Source organism: Octodon degus, unplaced genomic scaffold, assembly GCF_000260255.1.
Source record: "Octodon degus isolate 3935 unplaced genomic scaffold, OctDeg1.0 scaffold00027, whole genome shotgun sequence".
NCBI lineage: Eukaryota > Metazoa > Chordata > Mammalia > Rodentia > Octodontidae > Octodon > Octodon degus.
This window is the reverse complement of record NW_004524603.1, coordinates 16,064,419-16,078,449: the sequence shown is the minus strand read 5'-3', so window position 1 is coordinate 16,078,449 and position 14,031 is coordinate 16,064,419. Positions and strand designations below refer to the sequence as shown.

Below are 14,031 nucleotides of genomic sequence, written 5' to 3'. Positions count from 1 at the left end.
CCTGTCTTCGTGACCAGCCCAGTGCTTTTCTCTACTTGCAGTCACTGCTTTATTTGTCTCCCCGTTTATTGTCTATCCCTGTCTAAAGAAAATCCTTCCAGATTTAGGACCAACACTGTTTGTAAACACAGCACAGGGCCCAGGCCCCTTACATGTTGGCTGAGTGGATGACTATCAGATGAACAAACCCCCTCTTGGGTCCCCCCTTCCCGTTATTTAAGGTGTACTATGCTGAGTAATATGCAAAAACAAAACAAAACAAAACAAAACAAAAAAGATTTAGTCTATTTCAGTCAGAGAAGCTCAGAGCTCAAACAAAGAATGCTGAAGAAATCCTCCTTCTCACAATGAGAACATCAACCAGAGACCAGATCGGTGGTGGCTCCAACAGCGGGGCACCAAGGACCCCTCCCAGCCACGAGGGTCAGTAGACCCAGGAACAAAGGCAGTTGGTGGGGCAGCTGACTAGACATCAGCCTGATATCCAGCTCCCAAATTTTCTGGGGGAAGTAGGGTCATCTCTTTGTCCATCTTTTAATTATGAATTCTGGGAAGTGTGCATCTGTGTATTTTAGAGTAGGGTCTCTCTTTGCGAGCTACTGATCAGCATAGTTGCCTATGGCTGCAACCATTCCGCCTCTTAGTCAATACAGGGCCTGTGTGTCTGCTGTTGTTGCCTGGGGAAGTTAACGTAAATGTTTATTGACAGCACAGTCATCGAGAAAATAAAGTTGCTGATTCATCGCTTTGCCCTGAAACCCTTTGTTTTCTCCTCCTCTTCCTTCCTCTTTATAAAGTCGCACTCTGAGAAAAAGCACATCTTGGGGACCCACTTGAGGTGATGTGCTCTTGGCTGCCTATTTCTTCCTCTTCCACCTGCAGACCGGGGCTCCAGTAGGAGCAGAGACATCAGTCACCCTCTTTTCTTTGGGGGACGACACCTCTGGGGTCTCAGAGGAGCCATGGAAGTCTTGGGGCTTCCCAGACTGGAAGTGAATGGTCTCATGGTGACAGTGGCCTTGTCTGTGGCTCTCATGGCCCTCCTGAAATGGTAAGTCAGTCCCAGGCATTCTGGCCTGGGCAGAAATGTGAGTTGTGGCACTTTCCCGGTGCCAGGGTGGGTGTGCGGGAGTGTGTTTTTCTTCTTTTCTAATCTAGAGGGAGTTGAGTATTAACACAGCTTCAGAATTAAAAGCAAACAGCCAGGTTAATCTTTTGCTAAAATGCGTGAGATTGAAGTGTCAGGAAATGCTGGTGATTCAATGACTGAGAATGCTACACATAATTAAGTTTGAAAGAGATAGAAAAAGAAGAAAATTGGAAAGGCATTAGATTTGGGTAGAAATATTTCCTTATACCCCATCGTATCTTCTCACCTCATTTTTCTAAGATCCTCTCTCCACGTTGGATTTATAGCACATGTGGCCTCTTGGTTCATATTACATTAAAAACAGAAAAGATGTAGGAGCCATTTGGCAATCATGGGCCCCTTCGTGGGAAGTCATTGACAGGGATTTCTGCACGTTTAAGGACAAAGTGGTAGAACTAATTTCGTAATATCTGACAGAAGGGAATGGACTCTAGTGAGCATAGTATATGAAGCTGACGTGGAGTCTGAGATACTGAAAAAAATCTCCAGCTTGAACTACAAGTTGCTCCCCTGTGGTTTTGTTAATTCAACAGCAGATTTTCTTAAGCCCGGCTCTGTGATCGAAGACCTCACAATGTGCTGGGTTGGTGCATTGCCACTCTGTCCCATGCACTGAGCAGATTTAGCCGACTCTGTCAGAAGCACCTGGGTTCAGGTGGCTCTGGATTTTGAGGGGAAAGTAGAAAAACTAGTGGAGTTGGAACAGAATTTCAATTGATGTTTCCAGTGGTAATAAAGCCTTCCGTAGATTAATAACTGGGAAAAGCACTTTGAAAAGCATCAAGCATTATGCAAATGTGAGGTATTATTCTTTTGGAATTTGCATAGCTGAAAGTGGAATTCACGTTTGATGTTCTATGATGATGAAATTACTTCTTGGAAATTGGCTCTGAAACCCGGCTTCAGTCCCAGTGCTGTTTTGCTTTTTTAACTGGTTTAATTATCTTTTGAACTTTTCTATCTTAGTGTAGCTTGTCTGGCACTGAAAGCAGCTACATGTAAAATCGGGAGCAAGCAGTAGCCCCCGCCCATACCCCTAAGTAGTCCATCTCCACCTCTTTCTACCCTCGGTAAAGCCCAAAGCACAGCACCTACATGAAGGGGTACGTAGTAGAGGTCAGCCATTGTCCCTAACTGTCGCCTATGTAATCCCAAAGAAAAGGAAGATAGGTCCTGGTGTTGGGTTGTAGCTTAGCGGGAGATGTGTGCTTATCTTGTATGAGGCCTTGGGTCCCATCCTCAGCACATAGAGGAGGAAAGGAGGGAGGGAAGGAGGGAAGAAATCTTTGGGGATTTACGTTTATAGATTTATTTTTAAAGTCTTCCTAATTGCTAATTCATATTACTTTCTCATCAATAGCTTAGCCTCTCACTGTGGTTCCCAAAGTATGTTCATCTGAGCCCCCCTGGGGAGACTGCAGCACCAATGTTTGTGTTGTACACTTTCCTATAATTTTGCTTCTGTCTTTTTTGAGTTCTTTTCATTTCTGTATTCTGAACTCCCAGCTCTGTGTCTGACATGCAGAATGGCCTCAATAAATGTTTGATGAGTGAATGAGTGAACTGCACACATTAACGTGGCTCTGATGGTGGAAAGGGACCTGCGTCTTGACTGATAAGCCCTGGGTGTTTACAACCGTCTTGCGGCAGACTCAGGGACAGCTCCCCTCAAGCGAGGCAGCTGTGTGTGTGTGTAATCTGTTCCTGGGGCCATATTCATAACAGGGTTCAAAGACACAGAGATTAAGACAGAAGCACGAAGCACAGGTGGTGAATAGGAAGTGAGCGCCGACGCTATTTGTTATCACAGAGATATTTACTGACCTGTTAATGTGTGCTTGGTGCAGCAGGAGGCCCTGGCACAAGGTCAGGGAATAGGAGATGAGGGTGAGATACCCGGGCTGGGGCAGATCCGGAGTCTCTGGGAGGAGCTCAGTCTGGAGAGGTTCCCGAGAAGGGGGAGAGGCTGCAGCAGGGCTTGGCCATGGCCTCGGCCACCACTTGGCTCTGATGTCCTTGGGTCTCTCCCTAGATTCAGAGCAAAGGTCGCCATGCTTGGGCTCCCCAGGCGCCAGGCCAGACTCCAGGAAGCAGCTGAGCTCCAGCTCTCAGCTTGAACTCTGAAAGGGCTCCCTGGTCAGACCTTGGAGCACTGGACTTGGAATTTCTGTCTCCTGAGGGAGGAGGAGATGGTGGACTTTGGCTCCAGCTGGAGGCTTCTCAGCCCAACCTGGAGGTGGAGAGGCTGTAGCCCCCTCTTGCCTTGGGAGAAATTACAGAGAGAGAAGGATTGTAAAAGTCCGAACACACCAGTCCTTGCTTTGAGAGTTACACTGGCCTGAGGGCCCCAAGGGGTTGCCATGGGGATCCTACCTACAGAGTAGGTAGAGTCATCAGGGGTCTCAAGCTTGCATCTGGTCTCTCAGCTTGTTATCTCTTTAAGGGAGGGACAAGAGCTCCTCTTATTATAATCCCAGAAATTCCAAGTCCAGGGCTCCAAGGTCTGACCAGCACTTGGCCAGTGGGGCCTAGTGAAGAAGTCCATATTCATCGGCTCAGTCCCAGGCTTCCAGCTGGACTGAGCCCCTCTGGTGGCTCTGTATCCCTCTCTGTCCTCTCATCCCATGCGGTGGGCAAATGGATCTGCCGTTATGTGGTGGCTGATGCTTTGCTGCTTGCAGCTGGTCTCCTTACCTGGAAACAGCCTTCCTCCCTTTCTCCTTTGATTCTGAGCCCAGGCCTTTTCCTCAGGGAACCACTTCTTGTTTCTCAGAGGCACTTACAAGTCCCCTCTCTCGGATGTCGGATGTCGGTATCAGATCTCTCATCTTATTCCGTCACAATGCCTGACACTAGTTGACCCCTAATGAATGTCTGTGGGAGGCATCTCCTAGCCTAATCTCACTCGGGCATTCCTTCCTCTTGCCCTCTGTTAGCGTTCTATTTCCTTGCAAATCTTAATTCTCCTGCCCCTCCTCACCCCTTGTCTGAAGGCTTGCTGTCTGTCTTCCTAGTTGTCACAGAGGGGCTGATTGGTCCCCCCTAACCTTGTAGAGTGGGAGACCATGGCATTGGTTGAATAACTACTTCTTAATTATTAAGTGAATGCATGAATTTGGAAAGAGGTCAAAATAAGCTCCTTTCCCATAAAAAGTGACTATTATAAACAGGATGAGGTATATTGGATAGTTTTTCCAAACTGCATTAGGTGCCGTGTTTCGGGGGTGATCACCGGGATGGACTGACGTGTGGTCACCCAGTGGTCAGGGCTGTGACACTGCGGTTGGAGATGGAATTGCACGTGGAGATCATGTTAGCTCAAAGGTCACGTAGCACCAAATGGTGAACACCCCATGTAAAACATTTTAAAAATTCATTTTTTTAAAGCTGGGAATATAGCTCAGTGGCCAAGCCCTCATCTGGTATGTATGAGGCCCTAGGCTCGATTTTTAGCACTGGGGAAAAAAGGCAACCCCTCTCCAATTTTTCTGTATTGAAATGGTGTGAATCCTTATTCCAAAGTAATGAGTTGCAGGAGTTGAATATTGCTCACAGAGACCTGAAGTGCTAGCGCATTTACACTTCTAAGCAATGTCTAAGATCTGCCAGCAGGATTCCTGCTGGTTTTGTGTGTTTGTTTTGCCTTGGTGTTACACTTAAAGGAGAGAAGTTCTTTATTTTTTCTTTTCTTTTTTTCCCTTTGGCAGAGCCGGGGATTGAACTCAGGCCCTTGTGCTTGCCAGGGAAGTGCTTATTCCTCTGAGCCATCTCCCTAGCCCCAGGATTCCTATTAGGAGGGTAAAGATTTCTTTATTTTTTCAAAATTATTTTATTTATTTATTTATTTGGTACAGGGTCACACTATACAGCTTGGACCATAGTGATCCTCCTGTCTCAGCCTCCCTAGCACTGGGATTACAGGCATGCGCAACCACACCCAGGTTTGGGGCTGGCACAGCTCACCCAGGGTTCTAGGGCCAGCGTGGCAAGTGGTACCAGGGATTGAACTCAAGTCCTTGCACTTGCCAGGCAGGTGCTTAGACCACTGAGCTATCTTCCCATTTCTTTATTCTTTAAGGAGTGTTAGGAAATAGCCCCAATATTAAGAGTGGGGTTCTTCTTTCAGTGGTGGGGTTCTGAGTTGTTTTTTTTTTTCCTTTCAGTCTCTCTGCATCTTTTATACTTCTTTAGTGTGACTACTTTGCAAAAGGTAGAAAAATCTGACACAAAGGAGGGCTAGACTGCGCCTTTCCACTGGTGAGGAGGACAGCAGTGTCACACGGTGGGAATGGAGGCCTTGAGACCACGGGTATCTGCCCATGGGGTCAAATGTCAGGGGAGTCAGGGGTGACAGGGACACCACTTGGCTGACGGGGTGTGGAGACCTGCAGCTAGCTGCGCAGCCACGTCCGTGGATGTAGTCGGGGCTGAGGAGCTGCGTCGGTGTCGTGGCTTACATCTGAAATGCCGCCCCGCATCTCCTGTGTTTGGAAGCTCTTTGGATCATGAAGTGTGCTGCTCATCCCAGAATTCAGCAGCTTCCTGTGCTCCTCGGAGGTGTGGACAGGCTGCACTTGGGTCACCAGAGGTGTGACCTGGGGGAGCGTGTTCTTGCCCCCTACTCCTTCTCTTGCTATCTGCTCCTCCCCTGGTTACATGCAGTGGCCGGTTTTTCTATGCCAGGCCCTGGCATTATGCCCTTTTTGCCTTGGTGCCAGCCAATCAGATGCAAGCCATTAGCCAATATAAAGCGCTCTTCCTTTAAGTTTCACATGTTAAGTATTTTTGTCCTAGCTCTGGGAAGGTGACTGAGGTACTTGGGAAGTTGAAAGGGCTTTAATGCCAGCCTGCACTCAAAGCTTGGGTGCCCAGACCTAGAGGTACCAGTACCCTAGTACCGGTTTGACATTAAAATAGGGACCAGGTTGAGACAGTGTTCCAATCTGGTCTTTTCCTAGGACCAGTTGACATTAAAATGCGAACTAGGCACCGTGGTGCATGCCTATAATCCCATGACTAAGAAAGGCTGAGACAGGAAGACCACAAATTCAAGTCCTGCCTGGGCAATTTAATCAGATTCTGTCTCAAAATAAAAACTAAAAGGTTTGGGGGTCAACTCAGTAGTGGAGTGCTCCGGGGTCCAACCCCTGGTGCTGCGCACAATGTTAGCGTGGTTGTGGATTACTAAGGCTATTCCAGAAAAGCCTACCGCTCTACTTGTAAGTTTCTTTTTTAGAAGAAAGCTGGCTTCACCTGCGGGAGATCTAAATTCCCATTTTAGAGCCACATCCACTCCCAACCCATATTTATTTTATTTTATTTTCTGTATTTTAGGGAAGGGTTTACAGGATGTTCAGGGTCTCAGTACTAGATCGGACTCATAGTGATTCTCCTGTTTACAGCCTCCCAAATGCTGGGATTACAGGCGCGAGCCCCACACTCAGTCTCAGTCGCCATCTCAGCATGCCCTGGGGGTGGGGCTGGCATGGCAGGCCTGGGGATTGGACTCCTGGCCCCTGCACCTGCTTGCAGGTGCTTTAATCCGCTGAGCTATTTGGCCAGACCCCCAGACCATATTTAAAGAAACCACTGAGGGAGAACATTGCAGCCAGGGTGCGAAATCTTCGGCTTGTCAGAGGGAGATGGCTTTTGGGTGCAGTCGGCCCCCCATACCTGCACGGTCCCTCCCTGGAGTCAGCCAGCCATGAACTGAAATATTGAAAAAAAACCCTACTAAGCTGATAAAGCAAAACTGGAGTTTCCCCCTTGCCAAGCACAATACGGAATCCACTGGAATGGGTGAGGTGGGCAGGGGTGCTGCCGCATCATCTGTCATGCTGTAGCTCAGTCTTATTAAGGACTTGCAGGAGCACTGCTTACTGGTCCCATGGTGACAAGGCGGTGGAGGCTGTGAGGCACATGTCTGCCCCTGAGACCTTTTCCGTGTCATTATTCCCTATAGAATACCCTTCCTTAGCATTTCCACTGGTTTGGGCACTATAAGTAGCAGAGCTATGATTTAAAGTATGCAGTCTGGCAAGTGCAAGGACCCAAGTTCGATTCCCAGTGCTGAATGCCGTGCCAGCCCCGGAACGCTGGGTGCACAGTGCCAGCCCTGAAACCACCATGGGCGTGGTGGCACAAGCCTGTAATCTCAGCACTGGAGGCTGAGACAGGAGGATCACTTTGAATCTGAACTTCATAGCGAGACCCAATATCAAAAAAATAAATAAAACAAATATACAGGAGGATATGCATAGCAATATGTAAACACAGTAGTACCCTTTTATGTAAGGAACCTGAGCATCCTCAGATTTTGGTCACTCTGGGGGCCCTGGAACCAATGCCCAACAGTTTCCAAGGGATGAGAGTGTCTTCCCTGGTGCAACCAGAGGTGACAGGAACACATGTCCAGCCTCGGAATGTGGGCATTTGCAGATTGATGACCAGTTTGACATTTATCTCCCACATTCTGTTCTTAAAAGTGGGAAATTAGGTCCCAGGCGGGCCCTCGGTGGGACTCACAGCATATCCAGGGTACCAAGGAGCTCTGAAGTAAGGAATCCTGCTGATCTTTATTATTCCAGTGTCCCCATGCATCTTTGTAAAGTGATGCTGAATATGGCTGTGGTAGGAGGGTTATAAGACCAGCTGGAGGTTTTCCTTAAAAGGTCAATTGTGAGCCAGGCATGGTGGCACATGCCTGTGATCCCAGCACTTGGAGGCTGAGGCAGTAGGGTCTCTGTGAATCAGAGGCCAGTGTGGGTTCTACAGTGAGTTCAAGACCAGCCTGAGCTAATATAGTGAGACTCTGTCTCAACAAAACAAAATGAAACAGTAAAAAAACTAAAAGGTGGACGTAATTGGTGATGGAAGTAGAGGAACTGAAAAACAAAGATAATGAGAAATGGAGGCAGGAAGAGCCCCAATTTGAGCTCAGCCCAATGAGCTCAAATTGTATTTCAGTGAGAACCTATGTCAAAATGTAAAAATTTTAAAATAAGGATGACAATGTAGCCCAGTACATGCTGGGTTGGGTTCCTAGTACCACAAAACAAACAGAACCAGAAGAATACAAACATTCCCAATTATCCCCTCCAGGGTCTGGGGAGATAGCTCAGTAGAATAAGCACTTGCCTGGCAAGCGCAAGGGCCTGAGTTCAATCCTCAGTTCCACCAAAAACGAAAAAACAACAAATTATCCCCTCCAGACCCTGAGTTTCCAGGGCTTGGTGGTTTGTTTTCTTCAGGACATGGAGAATAGGGACCAGAGACAAAAGCCAGGCTGAGGTAGACACAGATAAAAAGAGGACTCAAAGCTGTCTGGCCAGGTGCAAGGAGTACCCTCAAATCCCCCAGGAAAGCCACAGAAGCAGGTGATAGGTGATGTGGTGGTTGTCACTGGTGACCACTGAACCTAGATCAGGATCGATGGCTCCGGAGTTCATTGGTGATGACCCATAGTGGATCTTCACCAGCGCTGACTGCAAGTCGGATACAACACAGGTAGCCCATGAACAGTCATTCCTCCTGTCCCCTGGGCACTGAAATCATCCTTGGAAGCAGTTACCGGGGCTGCCAGGCTGTCCCGGGAGGCAGGAGGTAGCTTGTGATGTGGCGTCCAGGGGCCACAGTGCGGTTTCACAGAAGATGTTCACATTTCCAGCCCAGCCCTTGGCTTGCTGGGCCACCAACCCATCGGAGTGACCTTGGAAAGTAGAAAGTCCTGAAGCTCGGGAGGAAGGGTCAGGCAGAGGACAGAGAGTAGCAGCTTCTCAGTGACATCAGAGCTCGTAACATTGGGCGGAATAAAGCACAAGAGATGAATAACAGGCACGGCTTAGAAAGACATTTAAAAGGCTGCGTAATTTCCAGTGCCTCTGAGCACCCGGAAAAACAATGCAACCTCTTTCCTCCTTTTTAATTTTTTTATGTATTTTTGTCTAGGATGCCAGGGGTACTTTGGTTTAATAACTCAGCGATGAGCTTGCAGATAAAATTGAGCCTCCTTCTGGAAACTAGGTCTGTACTTCCTCCAGGACCGTTTTCACGGAATATTATTTTTTTGTTGTTGTTGTTTTCTCTCTTTTAAATAGTTACACGTAATCTCCCCGTCCTTCTCCTCACTTTATTGATTTTCCAGACCGAGAGTACGAGGTGTGACTGTAAAGTAACGTGACTGATGATTTTAGCATACGCATCAGAACTCATACAGCCAAATGTGTTTTGTGACCTTCAACGGTGTCTTCCTGATAGGCCGAGCCCTGCTTCAGATCACTGCCATCAGACACTCGTGCTTGGGACTTTCTGTAGGGGCTTCTGGGTGTCTGCATGTGGTCTCCTGAAAGCCCTGAAGGTCACAAAGCTTTGTGGAGGATGGTTTGATTGTTGTTGCTGTTTTGTTTTTGTTTTGAGACAAGGCCTCAGTATATAGTTCAGACTGGCCTTGAATTCACTTTGCAGCCCCGGCTGGCCTCGAACAGGTGCAGACCTTCCTGCCTCAGCTTCTCAAGTGCTGGGATTATAGGCGTGCACCACTGCACCTGGTTGAAGACAGACTAATTTGAAAAAAAAAAAAAAAAAAAAACAGTCCACGGTTTAGCAAATAGGTGATTAAACTGGCTGATATTATTTGAGATCCAAAATTAAATGTGATGATAAAACAATATGGCAAAGCCTGGCATGGTGCCACATGCCTGCAATCCCAACAGTCGGGAGCGTGAGGCAGGAGGATCATCATGAGTTTAAAGCTAGCTTCAGGTATACAGTGAGTTCAGGGTCAGCCCAAAGGGCACAGCAAGACCCTGGCTTAAAAGAATCACTAATAAGTAAAAAAAATAAAACGACACCACATGCAGTCATTTGCTCCTTTTGGGAAGCCCATGGATTTTTCTGAAGGAGCACACTCATTGGGCATATAACTTTCTTTCTTTCTTTCTAAGTAGCCAATAGCCAATAGTGCTACTCTCACTGGTTTTGGTTATACCTTTTCTCATCTAGCAAGGAACTAGGCTGTAGCATTTGCTCATTGGACAGAAAGGAAAGAATTTCTTCTGAGCTGTATGGTAGCACATGCCTATAGCCCTAGCATTCTGGGAGGCTAAGGTAGGAGGTTCACAAGTTTGAGCCCAGCCTGGGCAACTTGGTGATTTATCAAGATCCTGTCTCAAAAAATGTTTAGAAAGGGCTGGGGTTGGAACTTGGTATGAAGTCCTAGTGTTCAATGCCCAGGACTACAAAAAAAAAAAAAAAAAAGAAAGAAAGAAAAGAAAAGAATCTCGGGGCTGGTGAGATGGCTCAGTGGTCTAAAGCACCTACTAAGAACAAACTTAGCAAAGCACAGGGACCGCGGTTCAATCCCCCAGCACCACATGCCAGCCAGCCCCGCCCCCTGGTGGGCTGAGCTGCCCCTCCCCACATAAATAAATAAAAATTAAAAAAAAAAGAAAAGAATCACATTGATTGCCTAAACAAAGCAAACAATCAGACAGAGGTCTGTGCCTTCCAGAGCTGCTTGTGCCCAGGCCTGGTGCTCCTTTCTTTGGGAGGAGGTGCCTGGATCCCAAATAAAGCTACTGAATGACCTCTTCTCCCACCCCAGATGTCATGAGAACAGACCTCACCAGCTGCCCTTTGCCAGGGGTGCTGAGGCCCACTCCAGGACCCCACTGGCCTTACCCGGACTCATCTCGCTGGCAGCGATGAGAGGCAGCTGACACAGGGATGGAACAGGGAAGATCAGGAACGGTGGCCAATCTCACGCTCATCCCCTGGGCCACATTGTTCTTGGTTTGTCAGTCAGAAGCAAAGTTGCACAACTTCCTGGTGGTAGGTGGGAAGGCATTGCCCTTTGGCTTTCTCTATTTCTGTAGTCTCAGTTCAGAGCCTGGCACCAGCTCATACAGTGGGCCTGCCCTCTGCTTCCCGATGTCCTTGCCATGGTCTGCTTTTGAGATGTCGCCTTAGTCTTCAGCCAATGCCTAAACTCAGTCCCAGAAAGGGGTCACCCCCATTTTGTCTCTAAAAATCTAGAAACGTGGTCTCAGAGACCATCACCCCACAAGCTAACTTTGGTAAGTTTTGGCTTCCACCAGAAGCGGGTCCCTAGAGTTCTGCTCAGACAGCCAGGGGAGGGAAGGGCCTCCGGACACCCAAACCAGCAGCAGCTTGCCTGCAGAGGTGGATGAGAGAGTGGCTAGAACCCTCCTTCCTGTCCCTCCCCCCCAAAAAACACGCAATGGGCCTTTATTTCCCTGCTTTGCAACCAGCAGCCTGACCGAGTCCCCTGTCCATGTCACTCCTTTCTGACACCAGCGTCACCACCTCCTGACCTTCCTTCAAAAGCTCGGCCTAATGCCATTCCTCCCTGCACGTCTCTGAGCTCTGCAAGGCCTGCCTGCTCTGCACCTCTTTTCTCTCTCTCTGGCAATCTCAGCACCTGACTGCGTTATTGTCTTCTGTACCTGGGTCCTGCCTTCCCATCTGACCACACATCGCAGAGGCAGGGCCAGTGTTCTACGCCAGTGAAAGCCTTGTCCCAGTAGCTGGTCAGTAAATATTCACGCTCACAATTATGCCACAAGTAACTAAGAACATGGCACTGGTTCCAAATGATTCTTTTTACAAAGTGCATGTGCGCATCCCAGCACACACGGGATGCAGGATCCTTCTCCCTCCAACTTGCACACTAGGGGCACCGTGTTTTCAGCACCTAGCAGAGTGTCATCAGTGAGGTTTACTAAAAAGTATGCAAATCACTTCTTAGCTCATGTACTCTTTGAGTCTTTAAAAACTTTTTTTGTATGTTTTGAGGCAGGGGCTCACTATGCAATTCAGGATGGCCTTGAACGCATTACATCACCCAGGCCAGCCTTGAACTCACAGCAATCCTTCTGCCTCGACCTCTCCAAATGCTTGGATTACAGGCATACACCACCACGCCCACCATTTCACTGAAAGCCAAAGTTTCCCTAAATTGTGTGCAGGTCTACTTTGTTGCTGGGCTGAGGATAGCATTTCTATGAATTCAGGCATGTGAGATAATTACCACGTTTGAGAGCATGACTGCAAGAGCAAGGGATGGAATGCAGGGCTCAGGCATTTAGCAGATGCATGGTACATGGGCTGCCTGGGATAGTTGGAGTCTGAATGAGGTCTTCTGGCACCAGTGGGGGCAGAGGAGACAAAGCACCTGAGCCCTGCAGAGAAGCAGCAAAGCACAGGCGCTTCTGGTTATGTTTGGTTGAGCGTCCGTCCTTACGGTGCAAAGCACTGGCGTCTCAACTCTTCACCAGCTGCCTGTTTCTGTTATTTTACCCATGGGACCTGTTTCCTATCATCCCAACCACAGTATATATTTAAGTGATGATTGATTGATTTTCCATCTTAGTTATTCAAAGGGCAGCTGATTGGAAGCTCTGCCAATGAGAAGAACTGATCAATGAGATAAGCAGCAGTAGTAGACTGAGTTATAATTCCACTCCAAAGCAGAGACCTGACATTTTAGCCAACCTGCACCCTCTTATTGTCAATAAATGCACAGTTTACCTTAGGCCCTCGAGATGTTGAAGATGTCTCAAGCGCTGCCTTCACAGATCAATAGGCGATGGGGCCCCCAGGCTGGCAAGCAGGGAAAAGAGAGCATAGCCAGAGGTATTTAACCCTCTGTATGGGTGACCACACCTCAAGATTGCAGGGGTTGCAGGGGGCGGTAGGAGAAGCTTCAGGAAAGCATGGCTTGGCAGAAGCCAGCCAGGTTTCTGGAGTAGGGACAGACACAGTTTTCTGGCCGAGGAAGCTGGGGAAGCCATCCATCCTTGATAGTTTCCTGCTTGGTATGGTAGGACGGATAGTGTCTGAGTCTCAGCATGCAGAATGCAGTCCACCTTGTTGCCCAGGGCATCCTGCTGGGCATCAGCCTTGTCCCTTCCCTCCCTGCACCTCCCTTCCCTTTCTCTCAGCCCACAGCCAACTACTCCGCAGCCTGGCATCTTGTAAACATCCCTGAGACACCCTTCCGCTCTGTCTGCGCTTCTGCTGTGGTTGAGGTCTCCAAGAGCAGCCCTGCGCTGAGAACCGCCCCTCCCCTTCTCGCTGCCTCCTGTCTGGGCAGCAGCCAGGTTACAGCAGAAATTCACTGCTCATCTGCATTAAAAAAAACAAAAACAAAAACAAAAACAAAAAACAACCAACCAAACAAACAGGAAAGCCAGTCTTTCCCCATTGGCCCAGGAGCGCCTCCCAGGCCTTACCTGCCGAACCACACCTTCCCAGGTAGCAGCCCCTCAGGGAACCTGTGGTGTACCTCTGGCTCACCTCTGGCTCTTCCCCTACACCGACTCCCTTTCCTCCCTGCTCCCCAACAAGCTTCCCAGCAGAAGGTGAGTCCCCAAGAGCCAGCCGGGGCCTCGCTCAGCTATGACCTACAGGGCCTCACTGCCTGCCTGAACACCCGGTCCAATCCTACCAAATAGCAGGCACAAAACAGAATTAGACAGACAACACCTAGAACTCTGTGTGGCATGTGCTTGGCGTACTTGGGCTCCTTAGCTGTCCTTTGTCGCTGGGGGTATCATCGTGGAGAATCCCCCTCCAGTCCTCCCTGAGGGCCTCTGCATGCAGCTCCCAGCCCTGCTCAGTATCCGAAGTGTGATTAAAAAAAAAAAGACGATGAAGGTGTAAATAACAAATTTTTAAAAATCGTTACAGTAAAAGAAGCATTGCCACGAATCCCCTCCAAATGCTCCTCCGGGCTTCCAACACAGCGTGGGTCTGGCCACGTTCTGAAGCAGGGCGGGGAGTCCTCTCCTGTCAGCGTCTTTAGTTGCGCTGTGGTACCTGCTCCCCTGCCCTGAAAAAGAGTTAAAAACACTCCGGAAATT

The 14,031-nt window shown here is 48.5% G+C and overlaps 1 protein-coding gene across 1 annotated transcript in view; it reads left to right on the top strand.

Annotated features, from left to right (window-relative positions):
* Nucleotides 1-808: 808 nt before the first annotated feature.
* Tbxas1 (thromboxane A synthase 1) overlaps nt 809-14,031 on the top strand; it is a 204,968-nt gene continuing 191,745 nt past the window's right edge. The window contains exon 1 of the mRNA XM_004629042.2: nt 809-1,051. Coding sequence (XP_004629099.1) covers nt 963-1,051 — 89 coding nt within the window. The 5' untranslated portion in view covers nt 809-962. The remainder of the gene's footprint in view (nt 1,052-14,031) is intronic.